Source organism: Palaemon carinicauda, chromosome 19 (genome assembly GCF_036898095.1).
Source record: "Palaemon carinicauda isolate YSFRI2023 chromosome 19, ASM3689809v2, whole genome shotgun sequence".
NCBI classification, from domain to species: Eukaryota; Metazoa; Arthropoda; class Malacostraca; order Decapoda; family Palaemonidae; genus Palaemon; species Palaemon carinicauda.
The window spans coordinates 121,427,923-121,452,496 of NC_090743.1; the positions used below are offsets into that span (position 1 = coordinate 121,427,923).

Genomic DNA, 24,574 nt, shown 5'->3' on the forward strand with positions numbered 1-24,574 from the left:
CTCTTCTTCATTTGCGATAAGTGTTTGGTTTTGTGTTTGTTCCAGTGCAAATACAAACTCTCCATTATTTATAGGGTATTACTTTCAGCATAGCTGAAGGACGAGCCAAGATAATTTTAGTGAGGGATAACTTCCCCAGCCTCTAGTTAGCGGGTGGGGTTGGGGTAGCCCAGCTACCCCGCTCACTCACACCTCATGGTTGAGTAACCACTTTGCTTTTTGGCTTAGTAGAGTGCGGACATACTGTCGCTCTCTCCCCGCAATTGACTTGCCTGAACTAATCTTTCTCTTTTTCTATTTTCAGGTTGTGCGTGTGACTGGAGCCCTTATATGCGTACTTGTCCTGGTCCCAAGGACCCTGCATGCAGTACCTTTATGTCATCTGCTGAGACGGACCTTCACTTGCTGTGTCCGGTTTTCCTGGGCCATCGGTGTTCTATGGACGACACCTATGATCAGTGTAGGGAGTGGTCTGCCTCCCAGTGGGAGAGGTTCAGGCGCCGGAAGAAGAAGAAGGCTAACCATGATTCTTCGCCTTTGGTGTCTTCCTCAAAATCAAAGAAATCGCGAGCTTCTTCTACCCTCCAACCTCTTTCCGAAGTTGCTTTTCAGCCAGGCCCTTCCGGGGAACAACCGAGTAGCAGTGCAGACCTGGTTACCCCAGATCAACCCTGTAGGTTAATTGATGGCTTTGACTCCCCTAGCGAGTCAACTTCGTCCCTATCCCCAGGGAGCGCCTGGTTATTAACCGACATCCTGTCTTTTTGGTCATCACTGGGCGTCGATGATCCCCTTTCAAAGGAAGTTCGTTTCGAACTCCTTCAATTGGGAGCGGAGAGAAGGCGTTCTCCTTCCTCCGCAGAGGTCGACCCTCTTTCTGTGGGTGCAAGCGCTGCAGCCTGTCTGTCAGACTTTGAATCTGTGTCCGATGCCAAGGGTGTTGCTGATCTACTAGGGGTCGTGGCATAGCATACTCCGAGGCAGGTTTCCCCTTCCGGGGAACACATCTCTCGTTTGCGAGAGAAGACCACCACTGGTAATTGGCAGTCTCGTTACGCTTGAGGTTCTCCTCCAGGGGCTGAGGTAGAGCCCTGCCTCAAGCGAAGTTCTCTTTTGGGAGAACAAACCTTCCCTTCGGAGGAGGTAGCTCCTGAGCTGGAACAGTCTCCCCCTTGGGCGGAGTCAGCTTTACGTTCCTCTTCGGGGGTTCATAGGGTGGAGGGATTTGTGACCTTTCTCCATCCCTGATGTTCTCCTCCTTTGGCTGTGAGGAGACTTCTTTTTGAACCTGTGGGTTTTGCTCACATTGACCCTTCAGGGTCTCGTAGGGATCAACCTTTGGGCTGGTGTGATTGCAAGCCTTCGGGCCCTCGTCATGTTGAACCTTTGGGTTCTCGTGACTCTGTGAGACCCTCAGGCCTCCGTTGCGCTGAACCTTCAGGTTCTTGCGACTTAGGTTCCGGTTGCGTTAAGCCTCTCGAGCTCTGGCAACAATAGTTATGCTGAGCCTTTGAGCTCTCGTGCCATCCGCCACGTTGAACCTTCGGGTTCTCGTTTAAAGGTTTAAAGGTCGCTCATGAATGGCAGAGGCAAGGGACAGTGACATTGCCCTAGTAATCAGGACAATGCCCTAGAGACTGAACATATATTATATGATCAGCGCCCAAGCCTCCTATCCACCCAAGCTAGGACTAGGGAGGGCCAGGCAGTGGCTGCTGATGACTCAGCAGATAGACCTATAGGCTCCCCCAAACCCCCCAAACTTAGCTCACAAGGATGGTAAGGTTGCAGACACTAAGGCACTAACGAGTCTGAGCGGGACTCGAACCCCCGACTGGCAAACACCAGGCAGAGACGTTACCAATCAGGCCACAGCAACCCTTTGGGCTGGTGTGATTCCAAGCCTTCGGGCTCTAGTCATGTTGAACTTTTGGGTTCTTGTGACTCCGAGAGACCCTCAGGCCTCCGTTGTACTGAACCTTTGGGTTCTCGCGACTTGGAACCTAAAGGTTCCGGTTGCGTTAAGCCCCTCGGGCTCTGGCAACAGTGGTTAAACTGATCCCCCGGTTTGCATGCCTCTTGTCATGTTGAGCCCTCAGGCTCTCATGACTGGGAAACATCGGATTCCCGTTTCATTGATCCTTTGGGGTCTCGCAACTCTGGTTACGCTAAGCCCTTGGGGTCTCGTGCCTTTCTTCACGTTGAGCCTGAGGGCTCTCGTGGCAGGGAAACTTCAGTTTCCAGTTGTGTTGACCCTTCGGGGTCTCGCAACCCCAGTTACGCTGGGCCTGCGGGCTCTCGTTCCGGATGCTACGCTGACCCTTCAGGTTCTCATTGCAAGGAGTCGTCTGCTTTCGGTCGCGAAAATCCTTCGGGTTCGCCCAGTTACGCTAAGCCTTTCGGCTCTCATGACCCTTGTCAGGTTGAGTCTTACTCTCATGACAGAGAGTTTTCAGATTCTTGTCATGCTGAGCCCGAGGGCTCTCGTGACTGGCATTACGTTGAGCCTTTGGGTTCTCGTAGCTCCATTGGGCCTCCTGGTCCTAGCTGCACGTACGGTTTGAGTACATGCAGCGCGTTTCCCGAAGGTTCTTATCCTGGGAAGTGGAAGGGCAAACCGATCTTGAGGACGACACTTTGCCAGCTGCCACTAGCCCTAGGCTAATGGAGGATGGATTGAAAGAATCCAAACATGCCTTCTGGCTGTTGCTCTCCTACATTCACTCCATCAGTGGGCTGCCAAAACCACCGGCAGCCCCTTTGGATGGTAAAGATACGGTCTTGGACCAGTTTTATGGTACTCAGAGACCCCTGAAGGCCAGTGTAGCTCTGCCCTGGTCAAAGGGGTTGAGGAGTGCCAAAGAGAAGGCAATGTCCTAGGCAACTGGTTCTTCTTCATCCCTCCGTGTCAGTTCATCATCCAAGCTCCTCTCTCCTCCATATGTATTTCAGAGGAGATACTACGAAATCCTCGGTGAGTCTCTCCCTACTTTTCCTCTCGACCACTCCATAGAGGCACTCTTGAGGGGCAGGCCCTTTGAGAAGCTTACGGGACTGCCTGTCTCGTTCTCGGCGTCTGAGATACTCAACCAGGAGAAAGTCGCTAAGTACGCCATGCAGGCATCTCCTTGGCTCGGCTTCTGGTTGGGTTTTTTAGTATGCAACTGATCCGGTCCCAGGAGTGGTCTCGGGAGTCCACCAAGAAGTCTATGGAGACTTTCCTATTGTCTGGTACAGAGGCCATCGCGTTCCTCTGCCATCAAATGGTGAACCTCTGCGCCAACACCATCTTGAAGAGGAGGGATGCCTATACTGTATAGGAAGATTCCATAGGCAACTCCTTCAGGCTGAGGTGGCGAGACTCAGGAATGCTCCTTTTGAAGGTAGCTTTCTTTTCAATCCCAGGGACGTTGAGCGGGTGGCAGAGAAGTGGAGGAAGTCCAGCCAAGACTCACTCATCCGAAAGCTCTTGACAGCCAGGCCCTACACTTCTCAACCACAGAAGAAACAAGCTCCTAAACTGCAGGTAAAAATGGCTAGAGATCCAAAATATCAGGGTCAAAAGGTGTCTAAACAGGCTTTTCGAGGCAAGAAGTTCTTTTGTGGAGGCAAAGGGAAGGATGGATCTGGCCGAGGCTGATCCCACTAGGACGGGCAATCCTCCCACACAACCACCTGTGGGGGTATGCCTGCAGAGCTGCTGGCAGAGGTGGCTTCATTGCGGGGCCAACCCCTGGACAATGGAGGTGATTCGTGTAGGATATCGCGTCCCGTTCTCTCACACTCCCTCCACTGACTCGAGTGCCTCTTCCATTGAACTCCTAAGCGAAGGGAGTTTGCCCTCAGGGCAGAAGTCCAGACCATGTTGGGGAAGGGTGCCCTCCAAGAGGTCCACGACAGGTCTCCAGAGTTCTACAGTCAACTCTTTCTTTTGAAAAAGGCATCTGGAGGCTGTAGACCTGTCATTGACCTCTCAGCTCTGAACAGGTTTGTTGAACAGACCCCGTTCAGAATGGAGATGGCCAACATGGTCAGACAGGCAATAAGACCGCAGGACTTCATGTGCACTCTAGACCTGAAGGACGCATACTTCCAGATCCCAATCCATCCGTCTTCCAGGAATTATCCAAGATTCATGCTAGACCAGAAGCATTACCAGTTCAAGGTGCTGTGTTTCGGTCTTTCCTCAGCACCCTAGGTCTTCACGAGAGTGTTTGCATTAGTGTCATCTTAGGCTCACAGAGTTGGCATCCGTCTCGTAAGATACTTGGACGACTGGCTGATTTGCCACCGAGACGAGCTTCTAAGGTTTTGCCAGGATCTGGGGATCTTGGTAAACCTCTAGAAGTCTCACCTGCTTCCCTCTCAAGAACTGGTATACCTGGTCATGCGAATAGACACTATAATGCACAAAGTTTTCCCAACAGATGAAAGGATTCAGAGGCTGAGGGAGGTAGCAGAGACCTTCCTCAGGCGAAAAAAGCTCCCGGCGCAGAGCTGGCTTCGCCTGCTCGGTCACCACTCCTCTCTGGCCCGACTAGTTCCCAACAGTCGTCTCAGGATGAGATCCCTCCAGTGGCGCCTGAAATCCCAATGGAATCAGCCATAGATTCCAGGGATTGTCTAGTCCGCATAGGACAAGAGGAACGGTCAGACCTCAGATGGTGGCTGGCAGATCCTAACTTCTGCAAAGGGGTTGATCCTCTCGTTCCTCCCCTGGAATTGATGCTCTTTTCAGATGCATCAAAAGAAGGGTGGGGGTCTCACTTGCTGCACCACAACATCTCCTGCCTATGGTCCAAATCAGAAAGGTACCAGCACATAAATCTCTTAGAGATGAGGGCACCTTTCAAGGCCCTCAAATAATTCTACCAGTTCCTGACAGGGCACTCCATTGTATTGATGAGCGACAATACCACGGTAGTGGCATATCTAAACAAGTAAGGCGGTACCTTTTTGCAGCAGCTATACCATCTAGAAGTAGAGATACTCAGATGGCCAGAAGACAACTTGGTGACCCTATCTGCTTGCTTCATTCCAGCTGGGAGACAATCTGATTAGAGCGACTCAAATAGTGGGCACCGAGTGGTCTTTGAGTCCTCTAGTAGCCAACAAAGTCCTGACTTTGTGGGGTTTCCCGACTGTGGATCTGTTTGCAACGGCCCTGAATTTCAGGCTCACGTTATACTGCTCCCCGGTCTCGGATCCCCAAGCTCTTTGGTAAGATGCTTTCCAACAACAGTGGGTAAACCTGGACGCGTACGCGTTTCTCCCATTACGTCTGATGAGAAAAGTCGTCAACGAGGTCCGAGCAAGCAGCAACCTATGAATGACTCTGATAGCTCTGCTATGGCATCATTAGAGTGGTTCCCGGATCTCCAGCAACTCCTTTCAGAGATCCCAAGGGAACTTCATCCACGGCACGACTTGCTCAAACAACCCCATGCCAACATTTACCACAGAACCGTAGCTTCGATTCGGCTTCACGTCTGGAGAGGCTTTTCACAACAAGAGCGAAAAGATTAGCTGTACACCTCAGACGATCCACAGAGGCAGTCTACCAGGCAAAGTAGTCGGTTTTCTATGGTTGGTGTCATGGAAGGGTTATCTCTCCTTTCGATGACTTTGTTCCAACTACAGTGGAACCTCTACATACGAATTTAATCCGTTCCAGAACCAACTTCGGATGTAGAAATTGATCGGATGTCGAAACGAATTTTCCCATAAGAATACATTGAAATAGGATTAATCCGTGGTTGAGCACAAAAACCTATGATAACTTCTTAATAAACTACTACACATAATTTTCCCATGAGAATAATGAACACTAAATTAGATAATAGACATATAAATAAGAAGAATAGACATGTAAATAAGAAGAATTAGCGAAAAATGATAAATAAGAAACAGGTTTTTAGCGTCACTTTACCTTAGAAACTCCAGCGCAGGTGTTGTTCGTCTTCGCTACGCAGAGAGGAGAGAGGAGACGGACGGACGGCGAGGAGGTAGAGAGGTTAACTACGATAAACGTAACACTACCGTAACTTATTCTAACTTACACTAAGTGAACTTTAACATAACTTAGCTTATTTTTTTTTTATTTTTATATTTTATATTTTTTTTTACATTTTCTTTTTTTCTTTTTGATGATTACGTAATTTTAATCACTATCACTTACATTTAAAATTGACTGAATTTCTTTTGCTTCACTCTTTTCCGTTTTCTGTGTTTCACTTTCTTCCTCTTCACTCTTTGCCGTTTTCTTCGGTTCACTTACATCCTCTTCATCGCGAGTTCGCTTCGCAGTTTTTTTAAAGAAAGCATCGATAGATAATTGCTTCGTACGGCTTTTCAGAATGTTTCGAAAGTGCGTTAGGCAAACATCATCGAATTGAGAAACTACACGACAAACCTGCAATTTCTTTGGATGGTATTTGTCGATGAAGTCGACCACGTCTTGATATTTTCCTAACACCTCTTTTATTTGCGCTGAACCTAACACATGTTCTACCTCCTCGCTCTCTTCCTCGTCATCACTCATGTGCTCCGACATAGCATGGAGTTCCTTGAGCTCATCCGTCGTCAGTTCGTCGTGATGTTCGGCGACGAGTTCCGTAACGTCATCTGCGTCGACCTCCAGACCCATGGACTTGCCAAGGGAGACGATTTCCTCTACGGCTTCCGCTGCACCGACCACGGGATCAGGTTCGGGGTTAAAACCCTCGAAATCTCGGGGAGAAACGGCATCAGGCCACAGCTTCTTCCATGCAGAATTGAGGGTCCGTCGAGTTAATCCCACCCAAGCCTGATCAATGATCTTTAAGCAGTGCACGATATTGAAGTGGCCCCTCCAAAATTCACGCAAAGTTAAGTTGGTGCTTTGCGTGACATTAAAGCACTGCTTGAATAAGTGCTTGGTGTACAGCTTCTTAAAATTAGAGATGACTTGCTGGTCCATGGGCTGGAGGATAGAGGTGGTATTTGGTGGAAGATACAGCACCTTTATGAACTTGAATTCATCGAAGATATCATCTTCAAGTCCGGGGGGGTGAGCGGGTGCATTGTCAAGGCATAGCAGGCACTTTAAAGGCAATTTCTGCTCATGAAGATACTTCTTCACAGAAGGACCGAAAACTTGGTTTACCCATTGCACAAAGAATTGCCTAGTGACCCAGGCCTTTCGAGTTGGATCGCCAGAAAACATGAAGCTGATCCTTATCGACGTTGTGTGCTTTAAAGGCCCTAGGGTTCTCTGAATGGTAAACAAAAAAGGGCTTAACTTTAAAGTCCCCGCTAGCGTTGGCACATAGAGCAAGAGTCAACCGATCCTTCATTGGCTTATGCCCAGGCAATTTCTTCTCTTCAGCAGTGATGTAGGTTCGACTCGGCATCTTCTTCCAAAACAGCCCGGTTTCATCACAATTGAACACCTGCTGCTCTACGTAGCCTTCTTCCTTTACGATATTTTCGAATTTCTTAACAAAGTCAGTTGCAGCCTTTGTGTCCGCACTAGCAGCCTCTCCGTGGCGAACAACTGAATGAATCCCGGACCGTTTCTTAAATTTCTCGAACCAGCCACAAGATGCCTTGAAATCATCTAAGGAAGGCTCGGTTGAACTCTCCCCAGCATCACCCACAGAGCTCTCCTCCTTCAAGTCCGTAAAGATGGCGTGCGCCTTCTCGCAGATGACTGTTTCGGTGATGGTGTCGCCAACGATCTCTCTATCCTTAATCCACACTAGTAGAAGTCGTTCCATCTCTTCTATGATAGGGGTACGGCGTTTGGAAATTATAGTGATCCCCTTAGAAGGTTTCACTGCTTTAATAGCTTCCTTCTGTTTAAGGATTGTCGAGATCGTCGACATATTACGGCCATACTGTTTAGCAAGTTCACTCACGCGGATGCCACGCTCATGTTTTTCAATAATTTCCTGCTTAATTTCTATAGAAAGCATTTCCTTCTTCCTTTTCTCACCACTACCACTACCACTGGCAAAACTAAGCCTTTTTGGACCCATGATTTACGTAAATTATCGTTAATGGATGCACGTAAAAAATCACGATTAATTCACAGTTAATATCACAACGCAAAGAGCACAACCACACGAAGCCGGCGAGAACAGAGGACTGACCCAAGCCGCGCTAATTGAGCGTCCCTCCGAGGTCGATGTGCTGCCTTCTATCGGCGGAAATAAAAAACACTTCAGGCGCTATGAGCACCGACTACGCGTACGAGTATTGTTTACTTCGGGTGTCGAAAAAAACATTCGGGTGTAGAGTCGGAACGTGTTAAAATTGTACTTCGCGTGTCGAAAAATTCGGATACAACCGGTACGACGAAAATTGCTACTTCGTGTGTCGAAATAAAATTCGGGTGTAGAGTCAAAAATTTGCTCGAATTTTACTTCGGATGTTGGAAAATTCGGATGTAGATACGATCGTGTGTAGAGGTTCCACTGTATAGTGTAGTTCCTTGTGCACCTTTTGGAAGAAATGCTTCTCTTTGTTTCGACAGTCAAAGGCTACCGCTCAGCCTTGAGTCTTGCCTTTAGACTGAAAGGAGTAGATATTTCCTTCTCGTTGGAAATTTCTTTACTCATGCATAGTTACGAGCTTACTTGTCCCCTGTCGGAACTTAGACCTCCTCCTTGGAACATGGTTCAGGTCCTTCAGTCTCTGAAGACCCCCCTACGAACCATTATGCCAGGCTTTACAGCGCCACCTCACATGGAAGACGGTGTTCCTACTTGCTTTGGCCTCAACCAAGAGAGTCAGCGAACTGCATGATCTATCTTCTAACGTCTCCCACTCCAGGAGATGGGAAGAATTAATCCGGAGTTCATAGCTAAGACTCAAATCCGAATGTGCTGGATTCTAGGTTTGGCCCATTCCGGATAGAGTCTTCGTTCTGTAACCGAAGATCCAGATCAACTGTTACTATGTCCTCTTTGATTAGGAAAGTGATTGAGAGAGCTCTCAATTCAGACCCCCCTCCGTCCAAACAACCGAGAGCTCATGACCTCGAGCATTGCAACGTCCTTGGCGTTCAAGATAAACTACTCTGTGGCACAGGTATTGCAAGCGGGCATGTGGAAACGTCAAACGACCTTCACCGCCCACTACCTGCTAGAAGTAACCCACAGGAATATGGAAACTTTTTCTGTTGGTCCTGTGGTGGCTGTGCAGTAAATGGTCTAGAGCCTCAAGCTCCGTGATGGACAAGTAGTTGAGGGTTGAGGGCTGAGGTTACCCGGGTTAGTCTGGGGTGAATGAGTAAAAATGACTGGTTCCTTTCCTCTTTTCACCTTCTTCCCCCCCCCCCCAAGATCCAACATTGATTCCATGGGTCAAGTGAAGGTAAAAATTTCGCACACCTTCCTCATTCCTGCCAGGGGTAGGAGGAGCATTTTGTCTACAAAAAAAGCTCTCTCCTGCCTGTAGGGAATGAAGATCATCCACAAAACAATTCCTTTGAATTCTATCTAGCAAAGAGTGAACTTTGGTACCAGTTGCAGTTGAGACATCCCTCAAGGCCCGATCATCAGCATTCTAGGCCAGGAAAGGGTATCGTATACATTGCCCTTGAAGCCACCTTCCTCTTCCTCCATGAGGGATTGACAGACCTCTGCCAGTCACCATATCCAAGAAGTTTGTCAGGTGGTCAGTAAGCTCAGTCTTGCAGATCTTCTAACATACGGTCCTAGCAGCCAATAACAGTCCATCTAGGGATTTAGTATGCACATTGTTGAGAGTGAGTGGAGTGTTTCATCCACCTCCATGGTCCTTTCTGTTGTGACACCAATTTGAGTTGTCTTGGTCTCCTACCTCTTAGATATGGCCCAAGAGACACATTGCATTAAGGGTTGCAAATTGTTATTATTATTATTATTATGAAAGATATAGAGATAAAAATGTGGAAGTAAAGTGCAAGGTAAGTAAGGCAAAGAGGGTAGCTGACCTGAGGGGGCGTCAGGGATTGGGTTACTCATATGAAGAGAATAAGAAGAACTTTTGGAAAGAAGTGAAGAGAGTAAGGAAGGCTGGTTCAAGAAAGGAAGAGACAGTGAAAGATGGAAATGGAAGGTTGTTAAAAGGAGAGGAGGCAAGGAAAAGGTGGGCGGAGTATTTTGAAAGTTTACTAAATGTTGAGGATAATAGGGATGCAGATTTAATTGCTGTTGGTGTTCAGGTGCCGGTGATGGGAGATGAGAATGAGAGAGAGATTACAAGAGAGGAAGTGAGGAGATCACTAGATGAAACGAGAGTAGGAAAAGCATCTGGTATGGATGGTGTGAGAGCTAAGATGTTGAAGGAAGGAGGTGTGACTGTACTTGAATGGTTGGTGAGATTGTTTAATATGTGTTTTGTGTTTTCAATGGTACCAGTAGATTGGGTTTGTGCGTGTATTGTACCACTATACAGTACAAGGGTAAGGGAGATGTGCATGAGTGTTGTAATTCAAGGGATATTAGTTTGTTGAGTGTAGTTGGAAAAGTGTATGGTAGAGTACTGATTAATAGGATTAAGGATAAAACAGAGAATGCAATCTTGGAAGTACAGGGTGGTTTTAGAATAGGTAGGGGTTGTATGAATCAGATTTTTACAGTTAGGCAGATATGCAAGAAATATTTAGCAAAAGGTAAGGAGGTGTATGTTGCGTTTATGGATCTGGAGAAAGCGTATGATAGAGTTGATAGGGAAGCAATGTGGAATGTGATGAGGTTATATGGAGTTGGTGGAAGGTTGTTGCAAGCAGTGAAAAGTTTCTACAAGGTAGTAAAGCATGTGTTAGGATAGGAAATGAAGTGAGTGATTGGTTTCCGGTGAGAGTGGAGCTGAGACAGGGATGTGTGGTGTCGCCGTGGTCTTTTAACCTATGTGTTGATGTAGTGGTGAGAGAGGTGAATGATCGAGTGCTTGGACGAGGATTAAAACGGGTAGACGAGAATGACCATGAATGGGAGGTAAATCAGTTGTTGTTTGCGGAGAGTTACATGAGGAGGTGGATCAGTTTAAGTACTTGTGGTCTGTTGTTGCAGCAAATGGTGGATTGGAAGCAGATGTACGTCAGTGAGTGAATGAAGGATGCAAAGTATTGGGGGCAGTTAAGGGAGTAGTAAAAAATAGAGGGTTGGGCATGAATGTAAAGGGAGTTCTGTATGAGAAAGTGATTGTACCAATTGTGATGTATGGATCGGAGTTGTGGTGATTGATAGTGACGGAGTGACAGAAATTGAATTTGTTTAAGATGAAGTGTCTAAGGAGTATGGCTGGTGTTTATCGAGTAGATAGGGTTAGGAACGAAGTAGTGACGGTGAGAACGGGTGTAAGAAATGAGTTAGGAGCTAGAGTGGATATGAATGTGTTGAGGTGGTTTGGCCATGTTGAGATAATGGAAAATGGCTGTCTGCTAAAGAAGGTGATGAATGCAAGAGTTGATGGGACAAGTTCTAGAGGAAGGCCAAGGTTTGGACGGATGGATGGAGTGAAGAAAGCTCTGGGTGATAGGAGGATAGATGTGAGAGAGGCAAGAGAGAGTGCTAGAAATAGGAATGAATGGCGAGCGATTGTGACGCAGTTCCGGTAGGCCCTGCTGCTTCCTCCGGTGCCTTGGATGACCGCGGAGGTAGTAGCAGTAGGGGATTCAGCATTATGAAGCTTTATCTGTGGTGGATAACGGGGGAGGGTGGGCTTTGGTACCCTAGCAGTACCAGTCGAACTCGGTTGAGTCCTTTGTCAGGCTGGGAGGAACGTAGAGAGGAGAGGTCCCCTTTTTTGTTTCATTTGTTTGATGTCGGCTACCCCCCAAAATTAGGGGAAGTGCCTTTGGTATATGTATGTATGTATAGTTAACCCCTTGAGCAAAGGAGAATCGTTTGGTAATCTCAGTGTTGTCAGATGAGGACAGGAGAATATGTAAAGAATAGACCAGACTATTTGGTGTATTTGTAGGCAAAGGGAAAATGAGCCGTAGTCAGAGAGAAGGATCCAATGTAGTACTGTCTGGCCTGTCAAAAGAACCCAATAACTCTTTAGCAGTAGTATCTCAATGGGTGTCTGGTGCCCTGGTTAGAGATATTTCAAGCAGATCAAAATCTTTTTCTCCTGCCTCTGCTGAAGTAACTCTTTGGTAGAGTTTGGATCTGTTATTTTTTTTTTCTGGGGTTGGCTGGTCTCTTCTTTAGGGCTTGGGTACACATGCCCCCTGCTACCTGAGGAGGACATTTTAGAGTAAAAATCTCAAGACTTTTCTCTTCTTAGGCAAGAGGTACAATAGTTGGGTATGCTCTCTCATCTTGTAAATTACGAAGGGGTGAGGATTCTCCTCCTTTCTAGTAAGGGGACATTACAAAGACCCAGTTCCTGCTTGAGCATATCCTTCCTGCAGATACTTGACTGAGATGCGTGAGGTCCTGGAGGGCCAAGCTGCTACGTTGCCTGATTCAATATTCCTTGAATGAGTGTCACAACCCACTTTAGTACTTGCAGGACTTAGAGGAAGCACCCTGTTTATTTTCTTTCTAGCCATGTGGGTTGTGATGACAGAGGCACCGGAGGTCAGTGCAGATGTCTGTGATCTTAAGGAAGAACTCATGAGTTTAGCCCTGTCTATCCACCCAGATTACCTGTTGGTGCACTTTGTACCAAAAGGGAGTCTTATGGTGGCTGCTCAGTAGCTGTGTAAAATCTCCCAGCCCCGCTTGGGAAAAATATGCATCTCGTCCTAGGTAACATGTTTGGCATAGGTCTTGTGGAAAGGTGAAATACCTGGCCCTTCTATCTTTTCTTGTTCTCCTCTGGAAGGGATGTATCCGCCACAACCATTACTTGCTGGTCCTTCAATTAACATTGGTCAGTTATGCAACTGAGCATCTTTCTATTAGACTGCCCTCTGCTGAGAAATAACTCCTCCAACATCTTTACAAATCAGTCTTGATTTGTGGTCCAATGCTTCTGACATTATCCTTCTTAAAGAAAGATAGGCATCTTATGGCCTAGTATTGACTTTCCCTTAAATCACTAATGGCCATGGCCCTAAAGGCTTGTACACCAGGCACCCTTTGAGATACTACTGCTAGAGTTATTGTATCTGTTTGACTGACCAGACTACTACATTGGATCTCTTTCTCTGGTTACGACTCATTTTACCTTAGCCTGCACGCACACCAAATAGTCTGGCCTATTCTTTTTACATTTTCCTCTTTTTTCATACACTTTACAACCCTGAGATGACCAAATAACTTCTCTTTGTTCAAAGAGTTAACTACTGCAATGTAATTTTTTCAGTGGCTATTTTCCTTGGCAAGTATTGAAGAGACTCATTAGCTATGGTAAGCAGCTCTTCTAGAAGTACAATCTGGAATCAAACCATTATTTTCTAGTCTTAGATAGTGCCATAGCCTCTATACCTCAGGGTACACTCATGCACACTATTCTATCTTATTTTCTTCCGCTTTATAGTTTATATATGAAAGATCTATTTTAATTTTGTTGCAGTTTGTAAAATATCTTAATTTTCTTATAAGGTATTTATTTCTTAATTTCCTTTCCTCACTGGGATATTTTCCCAGTTGGAGCCCTTGAGCTTGTAACATCCAACTTTTCCAACCAGCATTGTAGCTTAGCTTGTAGTAGTAGTAATAATAAGTCACCATCCTTACTCCCATACAGGACTATTATGGTTCTATGAGACTCTCACTAAAGACGAGTCTCCTATTAAAGGATACACACAGGACTAAATCCCAAAGTTCTTGAGCCAAAAATCAAAAGCTGCACGGTACACTTGGGCAGACATGTGTCTCCCTCCACCTACCTCCCACTAACTACTGTACATACCTTGTTAAAGATTCAATGGCCATTCCAGTTCATACTAAAGACATACAGCACTCCTATTCAAAGATCTCAGGTTTTTATATTCAAGAAGATTACAGATTATCTTAAGAGCTTTTAATTTCATAAAACTTATTAATTGATTTAAGAACACAGTAAGTCCTGAGCAGATAAATCTAGGCAAAGAAACTAAAACTCAGGTTGCTGGAACATAGAGATTTGTTGAATATACCCCTCTTACTATTCATTGCAGCCTCGCACCAGAAAGTACTGGAGAGATGCTATATCCCAGAGAATGGCACTGTTAAATCATGTGACGTTAATGGAAATAGCTTTTGCAAGGATGGCATATGTGTTTGTTTTGAGTAAGTATAGTTTACGGAATAATTTTTTGCTGCTTTTTTATATCTATGGAAAATATATGTGAATAGATATGATAAAAATCATGATTTGAAAAAAAAATAGGTACATTTTCTCCACTAATATGACACCATCTGTATTGAAAATTGTACCATCAAAACTTCTTTATAAACCAAATACTGTAATTCTATGTGACAGATTTTCGATTTTCCCTTTTCTCTTATTAATAATTTTTTTCTTAATTTTCTTCGGCTAGACGTAAAAAAAATCATGAAAAAAAGAGGAATGGGAAAATCAAAATTCTGTTACACCATGAATAAGTGAGAAAAATGTACCTAGGCATGAATAAGTGTTTTTGTGTTATGAGCTCCCAAAGATTTGCTATAAATTCTCACTTTTCCTTATAAAAATCAAAATAATATTATTATAACCTTACTTTGTACTTCTATGGTTTATTCCTACATGAAAGCTCCGTAAAATAGATATTTAAACCCCAAGTTAACTAATACACTTGGTGTAAGGGGGTATGAGTTGCCAGCGGCCTCTCATTGTTGCCAGAGTTTTAGTAAGAATGTTCCAGCTTTGTACTCTTTTTCATGTTTCCCTCTCTTCTTGGTTCTTTTTGTGTTGCCATTTGCTTTCTTTTTGTTCTTTCTTTGACCTTAGGTAACATTGGCATTGCTCCAAAGTTCACGAGGACATTGTGAAAACTCAATGTACGGTACATACGAACATCAGGTAAACAAACACACGTGCATGAACTTCTATACGTCTTTGGAAACTATGGCTGGTTTTCACGTAGATCTTAGTTTGCATTAGCCTACCCTCAACCAATACCTTCCATCTCTGCCAGACGTATGAGATTTCAAAGCATAAGTGAAAAACTCTCTCTATATATGCAAAAATAAACACGCAAAGACAATTCTGACAAACTCCGTTATGCAGATGATGCAGTAAGAATGGCGTCATCATTTAAAGACTGCTCTATCTTCATTATTTGTGAAAATAATTGGCTGAAACTTCTGGTGAACATGTACGATATGTGTCTGCATACATAGAGACAATAAAATGATTTTCAATTTTTTAAAGTACCGTGCTAGGCAGTATATCGTAGCAATCCATGTTTGCCAACGGTTAAACTCGTATCAGCAGATGAGCAACTTGGTGGAGGAAATGCCCCCCTAAATATCGATGAAGTCACTGGCAGCAGGGAGATGGATTGGGTTTAAGGCGAAGGACAAACTGTCTCTTCGGATTTTACTCCCAAATCCTGCCGGTTGATTGTACTGGAATTAGTAGGGACTGGCAGGAGTCATTGCCTTGGTTAGATAGACACTGCATCACAAGGAACTGGCTATCCTTTGATGTATCCAGCCAATGAATCCTCTATGGATTTAGTCAGTCATGGAAAGAGAAGATAACAGAATGGTCCCCAGTCCCGGGCCTAGCAGGGTCTAAAAAAAATTGAAAATAGGTAATTGGAATGTTAGAGCCATGAATCGGATTGGGAAGTTACAGCAAGTCTAGAATGAATTTATGAAATATTGTTTGGATATCTTGGCCCTAAGTGAAACACGTTGTAAGGGAACTGGTAAGGAAACTTTAGACAAAGGCAATATGACAAATTTGGAAGTAATTTGCATTTTTCCTAGCAATACAAACCTGGAGCTCTTTACTGTGGAGTATTATTTCGGCGAAGCTGAAACCAGCCTATAAACTTTTTGTCAGGGTGTAACTACCCACCGCTATTTAGTGGAGGGGGAGAGCGGGGTAGGTTAACCATCCCACTCACACCAGGACTAGCGACTACCCGTCACTTTTGTAATTGCGGCAGGACTTTCAGGGGGTTGGTGCTGGCGGGTCAGTATGTGTAAAGAGCTCCAGTTTTGTATTGCCAGGAACAATACAAATTCCTTCCAAATTTGTCATTTGTTCCTGTGCAAAATACAAACCTTCCACTCTTTACTGAGGAGACTCACCTTTAGGTGGGTGGAAGTCTAAACAAACTGGCTGGCAACTGGCCCGTGATGGCCTCTGTATAGGCCTAATGATACCTTGAGGGATCCTGCACCACATTATCCTTGCAGGATAATGGCCTGGGCAATCATTACCAAAGAATAAGGAATTAATCTGTGGGAACATACATCGTAGCTATTCTGGCCTTGCCCTCTACTTATGTATATTTCTTCCCACCTCCCCTGACACGAGGACCGGGACATAACACATATATGTAAATGAGGTTGTCCAAAGAGTGTGAAAATCATCCACAGAAGAACGAGATCAGCTCTGCAGGGTTCCCCGAATGCTACACCCCAATAGAGAGGAAGGTGAATTAGGAAATGGCCAGTCACTGCCACATTCATCCTACACTTATTTCGCGGGTAACCTCTGTCCTCGAACCTCTGATACTTATCCCACAAGGGAGATGAGGTGTTTAGATCCTATTATGAGCAACCACCACAGGACCTATTGAGAATATGTCTAAGCTCCTGTGGGTTATGTCTTGCAGGTAGCTGGAGGTGAACATTGTTTGATGTTTCTACCTGCCTGCTTGCAGTACCTGCTGAACAGAAAAATTCTTTGGAATGCTAGGGAAGTACTTACTCCCCTGACATGGGCACAGGGACGTCTACCTGTCGTCGAGGTGTCTGAGGCCCGTGCCCTTTCTATTGCTCGCCTGATCCAAGAGGGGATCGAGTTCTTCGTGATTCTTCTCTTGGTCTTTCCCGTGCTGACGAACAGCTTGATGATGAAGGGTCGAGTTCTCATCCTTATGAGATATAACCTCATCGTCCTCACAGGGCATAGTAACAGTCAATCAATATTGTCTGTTACCGATCGGAGACTTCTTCTTCTTCTTTGTCTACATCTTTTCCCACTTCCAAGTGGGGTCACGAAACGAAAACCACTTCGGAACGAATTAATTTCGAATCTTTAGGTGTTACGGTACAGGGTTACCCAATACCGATTATGGGGAGGCCTTTGAAGTTTATTGGCTTGTGATAGGTTTGCCCAGTGGCACCCCCAATCAGCTCTTCTGGCATTACAGGGAGAAATTGAAGAGTGTGGTAATCCCAGTATCTGGATCTGAATGCAGGTATAGATACAAGTGAAGAGTGTTTCCTGGTATTTGTAGGGAAATGAAATGCCTATTAAATGTGTTTATACCCTACTTTGAGTAAAATGAATCCAGAGCACTTGTTATATAACTGTTATGATCTTAAAATCGTTACAAGTTCTTTTAATAAATAAAATAAATGTCAACAACAACCAATTAAATATGAGAAATGAATATAAAAAGAAACTCACGAGAAAACAACACGTTTATTCACAAACTCAAAGAAAATCAATGTTACTTCTTTGGTTACTTAACTGACAAATCAAACCAATCAATCACCAACAGAAAAGGGGAACAGTCAGTAAGGTAGAAATACTTAAGGGATAGTTTTCTGCAGCTGCTGAGACAATGCTGGTACGGAGACTTCAGGCTTGAGAACGTTGCAGAAGGGCGGTTGAAGTTCAGATGAAACTGGCACGATGACCGGATTCGAAGACGTCACAAAAAGGGTGGCATCAAGACGGGAGATCAGAGGTCTTCTTCCAAGAATTCGATGATACTGTTGAAGTAAGGCTTGAGAACGCTGCAGAAGGGCGGCTGAAGTTCAGATGAAACTGGCACGATGACCGGATTCGAAGACATCACAAAAGGGGTGGCATCAAGAAGGGACATCAGAGATCTTCTTCCAAGAATTCGATGATATTGTTGAACGAAGGCAGGCTGCAAGCAGTGTTGGCTACTTCTTGTCACAAGCAGGGAGGGCTGGCTGCTTCAATTTGTCTCTTCTTCTCGGTCATAGCAGGATCTTTTGGAGATAGGTTTTTGTTGTCTGAAGGGAAGGTTAGAATCTGGCTCTATCAGACTTCTGGTCTTCTCTGTTTCTTATCTCACTAGGACATTGGATCTTAGTTCCTCTCTTGGACAATCTCTTCTTGAAGTTTATATACCCATGTATGGGCGGAGTTAATTACAGTGGGCAGTGGTCACCTCCATAGAAGGCATTCTTTTTAACAATTCTGCATCTCTATTGGCTTCCTCAAAAATGCCCACTTCGATCACGCCATGGAAGCTCTTAGAAAAAATTTCTGATGCAATCCGGACCACGTGTTAAATCATAACAAAAGGGCAACACGTGTCCTTCCATGATGATATATATCCTAAACAAGTATCTCCCTCGGGCTCGGTTTCTCAAAATATGCTGACTCCACTAATTAAGACAATGACATCTTGGTCAAAGCAGGACAGATCCCTTATCACGGCAGGCGCTCATGGCGAGGCTTGGTTTACTTTCAAAATGCTGATGAAAATGAAAAGATGACAGGTTTGCCCAAGCAGGTCCACAGTCGAATCTTGTCTCGCCTCGCCGCTCACACAGGGAATAGATATTTTTGTCTTTTAAACATCTCCTATTAAAAGTATTATGTCTACCCATGACAATAACCTTTCTCTCATGTGAAAAGGAAATGTTGGAAAAGAAATGTTTTGAATTTTACTGTCAGTGTTTTGCAATGATTCTTACTTTAATGGTTCTAATGCTTTCTTTTGTTATTTCAGATCTTACTTTGCCAATGTTACCAGTGGAAAATGTGAGCCTAAGGCAAATTACATGAAGGCTCATAATTTGACTGGTAAGTAGTTTCATGTGTCAATGTGGTTTGTGTGCAAGTTGTTTTTTGCCATTATTTAATAAAAAATTAGTTTTAGGGAATTATGTATATTGTACATGTATAGTAAAAAATTGAATAAATTATTTGAATGAATCTTACCTCATTATAATCATGTTAAAATCTTAAAGGCGCCATCTCTCTGAGCTATAATTAAAAAAAAAGTAAATTATTTCTCCCTCTCCCACTAACCTAACTAGGTGCCACATTGGAGGAGGAGGGAGGAACTTCAACCACCTAATACTGTACATAGTTATAACCAGCACATTATTTAATCAAAAAGTATTACAGTTTTAATCACTGAATTTTGTGTACAGGATTAGTTCATAGCTGCAAGTTGTTAGTGATTATCAGGTGAAAGACCAAATATTTGTGTTGGGAATTGAGGATTTGCTAATTTTTTTAGTATATTTCTTTAATGAAGAAATAAGATGAAAGTTTTATGGTTCTAGAACATAAAAAAACTATGAATATTTCAATCCTCTGTGATCTGAGTATTTTTTTTTATTATACAGTTGGATTTATTTCTTAATCATTTGTTTTATTCAGAGTACCATGTCAGACCACACGAGTACTGCTACAGGGATTCAGACTGTATTTCGGGACTGGAATGCAGCAATTATCTGTGTGAGTGCCCTCGGTAAGTTGGAGAAGTATATTTTCATTTTTTTTGTTTCTGACTTAGTCAAGATCATTCGTTATTAGGTTAAGGGTGTTGAAAGGATGCACTTTTATTGTTTTTTGAGACAAGTTTCACGGAATCTCTCCTGTCTCTTTCTTTAAGTCCACCTTGAAATGACTACTGTAGTACCTTTGTCCTAGAAGTATAAGATTCATCCTTATTTGTCCCCAGCTCTGTAAGTTAAGCTTCTCACATAACTGGATAATCTCCCCCATGTTAATAATAGTTCCCCATATTTATTATGCATTGGAGTTTTGGTTCTGATGAAGTTAATCTTCAAGACCTAAGAACTTTTTAAAGCATGGCTCATTGGTGTCATTATGCTACTGTATACTGAATTGGATTGGATTTATTTGAGTGATAAATGTATTAAAATAATTATGTTGAGGTATGATTTAAGAATTGAAATTTCGGTTTTTGGTAGAATATTAACCAGAAAAGCTGCATTAAGTTTGGACTACTTATTCTGAAGAAAGCAAACCAGCTTTGTTTTCATACTAACAAACTTTCCGCTATTTATTTGGATATTACTTCCAGTGTAGCTGGAAGGCAGCCATTAGATTTTAAGTGCAAGTTGGCAACCCTACCTAACCACTACAGTGGGTAGGTAGTGGGGGTGGCTGGGAGCTACCCAGCCACCTATATCTACTCACGGTTCAGTGAACCACGTCACATTTTATTTTTGACTGGTAGAGAGAGAGAGAGGATGTCTTGTCTCTCTCCCTTCAAGGCTTAGCCATTTACCACTAATGCTTTACAGTCATTCTTTTTTTACTGGTATGACTTTGGCTTCTACACGATACTCCATTACAGGTGAATGTGATGATTTCAGATGTCGATGTTCGTTCTACGAATTATCAGAGGATTTCTCTGCGCTGATGTTTTCTCTTGGGGGTTTCCTTTCCCATTCGCAGGTTGGATTTTTGCCTCCCCCTCGGAGGGAGGAACTTTTAATCATCTATTTATTTTTCGTCAGTGCTTCATGACGACATCGGGGGTGAAGTCGGTGACTGTCACTGAGGCTGATATCTTAGCGGTCAACTAGGTCTACTCCTGTTTGCCCTTCCTACGACTTCTGCTGACGACGAGTCTTCTCGCCTTCTGCCGATCTCGTTGTCTCCTAACATTCTGCAATTTTCTCTCTCTCCCTACAGGCATTGTTTCAGTGTGTAGTGTATGCAGCTTCCGCCTTTTGAGGATTGCGGGATCAAGGACGATCGTCAACCAACAGCTTGTTTGACAATCACCGAATTGACGGATCTTCATTCTTAACGATCGCAGGGACAAGACTCATCACCTATTCTTTTTGGTTGATCAGGATGTCGTTTGCGACATTCTAATAATATGATCAGAATTTTCTTCTGTTCAATGATCGCAGGGGCGAGTCTCATCGGCTCTTCTTCCTGGTCAGTCAGGATGTCATTTGTGACAATCCAGTGATGAGTTCAGAATTTATTCTGTTCAACGATCGCAGGGGCGAGATTCATCACCTTGTCTTCCTGGTCGGTCAGGTTGTCGTTCGCAACAACCAGATGTTAGACACCCATTAGAGTGTTTTTGTTTTTTTGTGACAATCATTGATTGCCACAGAGATCGCTACAATCATGAGATCGTAGTTGATCCTGTTCTCGACTTTCTTCTTGAAGAAGAATACATGTTCGGTTTCCCCTTCGGGGGAGTACTCCGGCAGAATTCCCGTTACGGGAAATCCCTTCGGGAACAACTCAGAATTAAGCCTTGGCTTTTTTCTCTAGCAACACCTTATATTAACCTTCCTTTGAGATAGAACTTGTTGGAAGGAAACAGAATGCTGCTCGGAAGTTCGCCTTCAAGTGTAAGATTTCCCCTTCCGAGGGAGAGTCTTTGCACAACTTTTGCGCATGTTTACGTTCATGCTCAAGATTGTGAGTCATGCACTCACAGTTGCGAGCTTATGACGCTCGAGGTATCGATTACGAGCGTTTTATGGTCATGATCACGAGCTAGACGCTTGTGATCGTGAACCAGACACTCAAGTTAGTGCTCAAAATTGCGAGTGAGATAGTGACCTTGATTGCGACAATACTCTTTCCTCAACCTTTGAGAACGCACGATCGCGCTCGCTCCGATGAGTGAGACGCTCACGATTGTGCTCAAGATAACGAGCGTGATGTTCATGATCACTCACGTGTGACGCTTGCGATCACCCACACTGACGAGCGGGACACACACGATCGCTCACGTGCGACGCTTGCGATCGCTCACACTGATGAGCGTGATGCTAATGATCTTTATCACAAGCGGGACGATAACGATTGTGCTCACGCTGACGAGCAAGACGCTTGCGATCGTGAGTTACACTCTTGGTCGTGAGCGACGCTTGTGAACACCTTTGTGTCTCTAGTCGCTTTATCTTTGAGGACACTTGCGATCTCGAGCTAGTCACTCGTGATGCCGGACGAGACTACGCTCATGCTCACGACCGCACTCAAGCTCACGAGCGCTCTCACGCTCACAAGAGTGAGTTTCACAGTCGTGAGCAAGACGCTCGTGACCATGATTATGACATCACTGTCTACATCTCTTGAGAATGTTCAAGTGACTGCAACTGAGACGCTTGCGGTCACGTTCACGTTCATGGGCATGGTTTGCATGCTCAAGGTCACGAGCGTGGTGTGATTGTGAAGCCAGTTTCTTCAAGTCTTGAATACACTCTCGGGATCGCGAGCGAGATGCTCCCGATCGCTCACGAGCGTGAGTTACATGCTGTGGTAGACGTTCACGATCGCGAGCTGAATGCTCATGATCGCTCCCAGGACGCTCGTAATCAAACTCATGCTCATGATCTCCGCTCACGATCATGAGCTACATACTCAAGAATGACGCTCATGATCACGTAAGTGACGCTCACGCTGGTGGTTGTGAGTTACACACTCACGAGCAAGACTCTTGTGATCATGATCGCTAGGTTTTGTGGTAAGATGACGAACTACACTCTCATTATCGCGAGCGAGACGATTGTGATAGCAATTTGGACACTCACAATCATGAGCTACAAGCCTGTATACCAGGCTAGAAACTCTTGATCAAGAGTTGAAAGCTCATATTGAGAGACTTAAGCTCACAATCATGAACTAAATGCTCACGCTCACGAGTGAACCGCTCGTACTTTTGTGTAAAACATACTTTCGTGCTAGAAACTCTCTAGTGAGATGCTCTCGCTTTCGTGTGAAACACTCGCTCTCAGGAGAGACTCTCTTGAGCGAGTCTCATACAGGATGCTCGCACTCTTTTGCAAAATGCTCATGCTTTAGTATAAGATGCTCATGCTCTTTTGCGAGACACTCACTCTCATGAGCAAGTAGCTCTCGTTCGAGGTGCTCATGCTCTTTTGCGAGACACTCACTCTCATGAGCAAGTAGCTCTCGTTCGAGGTGCTCATGCTCGAAGTAAGACGCTCTCGGGCAAGATGTTCACGTGAGGCGCTCACATTGGAGGGGAGACATGCACAATCACGAATGGGACTCTCACAAGCTCACATTAGGCCAAGAGGTAGAAGGAGGCTATCATGATCATGAGCATGGTCTCGAGTGAAACGATCCTGACCAGTTCGGCAGACCCCGATTTGTCAGCTACCACTATCATGGTTGCTTCTCAATAGCACCATTCGCTGTTCATGTTCAACAGCTAGTCATTCGTTGTCCTACATGACTGTAGCGCATCATTTTCGCCTGCTGGCCATTGTACGGCCCGACGTTCACTAGTCAGAATTAAGTGATCACTATAAACCTGCTACATTCTTGGCTCCAGCAACTTTCTGAGAGGGAACTGCTAAAGAAAGCATTCTCTCTTAGACAGCATAGATTGTCTCTCATCACTCTTGGGCCTGCACTACAGTAATACCTCTACATACGAGTGTCCCAACATACGAGAAATTTCAGATACGAGGAAAGTTTCGAGCAAATTTTTGCCCCGAGATACGAGACAAATTTGAGATACGAGGATACGAGACGGTTCCATATACGGCCGCTAGGTGGCTGAGTGTGCGAGAGGCTGCTCACGAGGACGACAGTATCGCTCGCTCTTTTCCGTTGGATCTCCGTCATGTAAAGTTATCTCCGAGCATCGGCCGTAATGTTTGCATTTTTTATATGTTTTTTGCATTACTCAGTACAGAATGAAGTGAATAAGCAATGGGTCCAAAGCAAGCGAGTGCAAACAAGGGTAGTGAAAAGAAAAAGCGTATGATGACAATCGAGATAAAGCATAAAATAATAGAAAAACATGAGAATGGTGTACGAGTGACTGAGCTGGCTTGCCAATATGAGAGGAGTACATCAACAATATGTACCATCCTCAAGCAGAAGGATGCTATAAAGAAGGAAATCAGAGACATGTTAGCAAAGTGGCAGGAGTTTTCTGATTTAATGGAAAAGAGGCATCCGGACAAGTTAGTGTGTGGTCGTGCGTTAGCCTTTTGTGACGACACTTGTGTACGTCATTTTCGTAACATTTTGAAGGGGAGACAAAAGAGAACATCCCTTGATAGGTTCCTTTTAAAAAGGCCGGTAAAAAGTGAAGGTGAAATCTAGTCAAAAAGCGAGGCAAAAAGAGCCAAGCCGGAAGAAGAAAAGTAAAAATATAAAAATTAAAACAAAATTAGAAGTTTAGTGTAATGTAAGATTAACATTTATTTTTAAGTTTGTGTACAGTAAGCTAGTTTCATTTAAGTTACATTTCAAGTTTAAGTTATGACGTAGTGGCACAAAAGTGTAGCGTACCGAACGTGTTGCCGTAGTCTCTCTCCTCCCCTTTCTTTCTCCCTCCTCCTCCGCACACACCGCCGTTAGCTGCTACCATCTATCTCGAAAGTAAGAACTCCGTAATAATGTCACATTTTATTGCAGATCATAACCAGTACATAGGTATTTGTTGTTTTGTGAGTGTAGGTTGTGAATTAGAATAATTAAAAACATGTTTTTCCACTGTAATATACTGTCT

The 24,574-nt window shown here is 44.4% G+C and overlaps 1 protein-coding gene across 2 annotated transcripts in view; it reads left to right on the forward strand.

The window, feature by feature from the left end:
• LOC137658801 (uncharacterized) overlaps positions 1-24,574 on the forward strand; it is a 286,791-nt gene that overhangs the window by 40,853 nt on the left and 221,364 nt on the right. The window contains exons 4-6 of one of the 2 annotated variants that reach the window (XM_068393850.1): positions 14,084-14,195; positions 18,803-18,876; positions 19,462-19,552. The exons of the other annotated variant lie outside the window; for it this stretch is intronic. Coding sequence (XP_068249951.1) covers positions 14,084-14,195; positions 18,803-18,876; positions 19,462-19,552 — 277 coding nt within the window. The remainder of the gene's footprint in view (positions 1-14,083; positions 14,196-18,802; positions 18,877-19,461; positions 19,553-24,574) is intronic. 2 annotated transcript variants of the gene reach the window in all.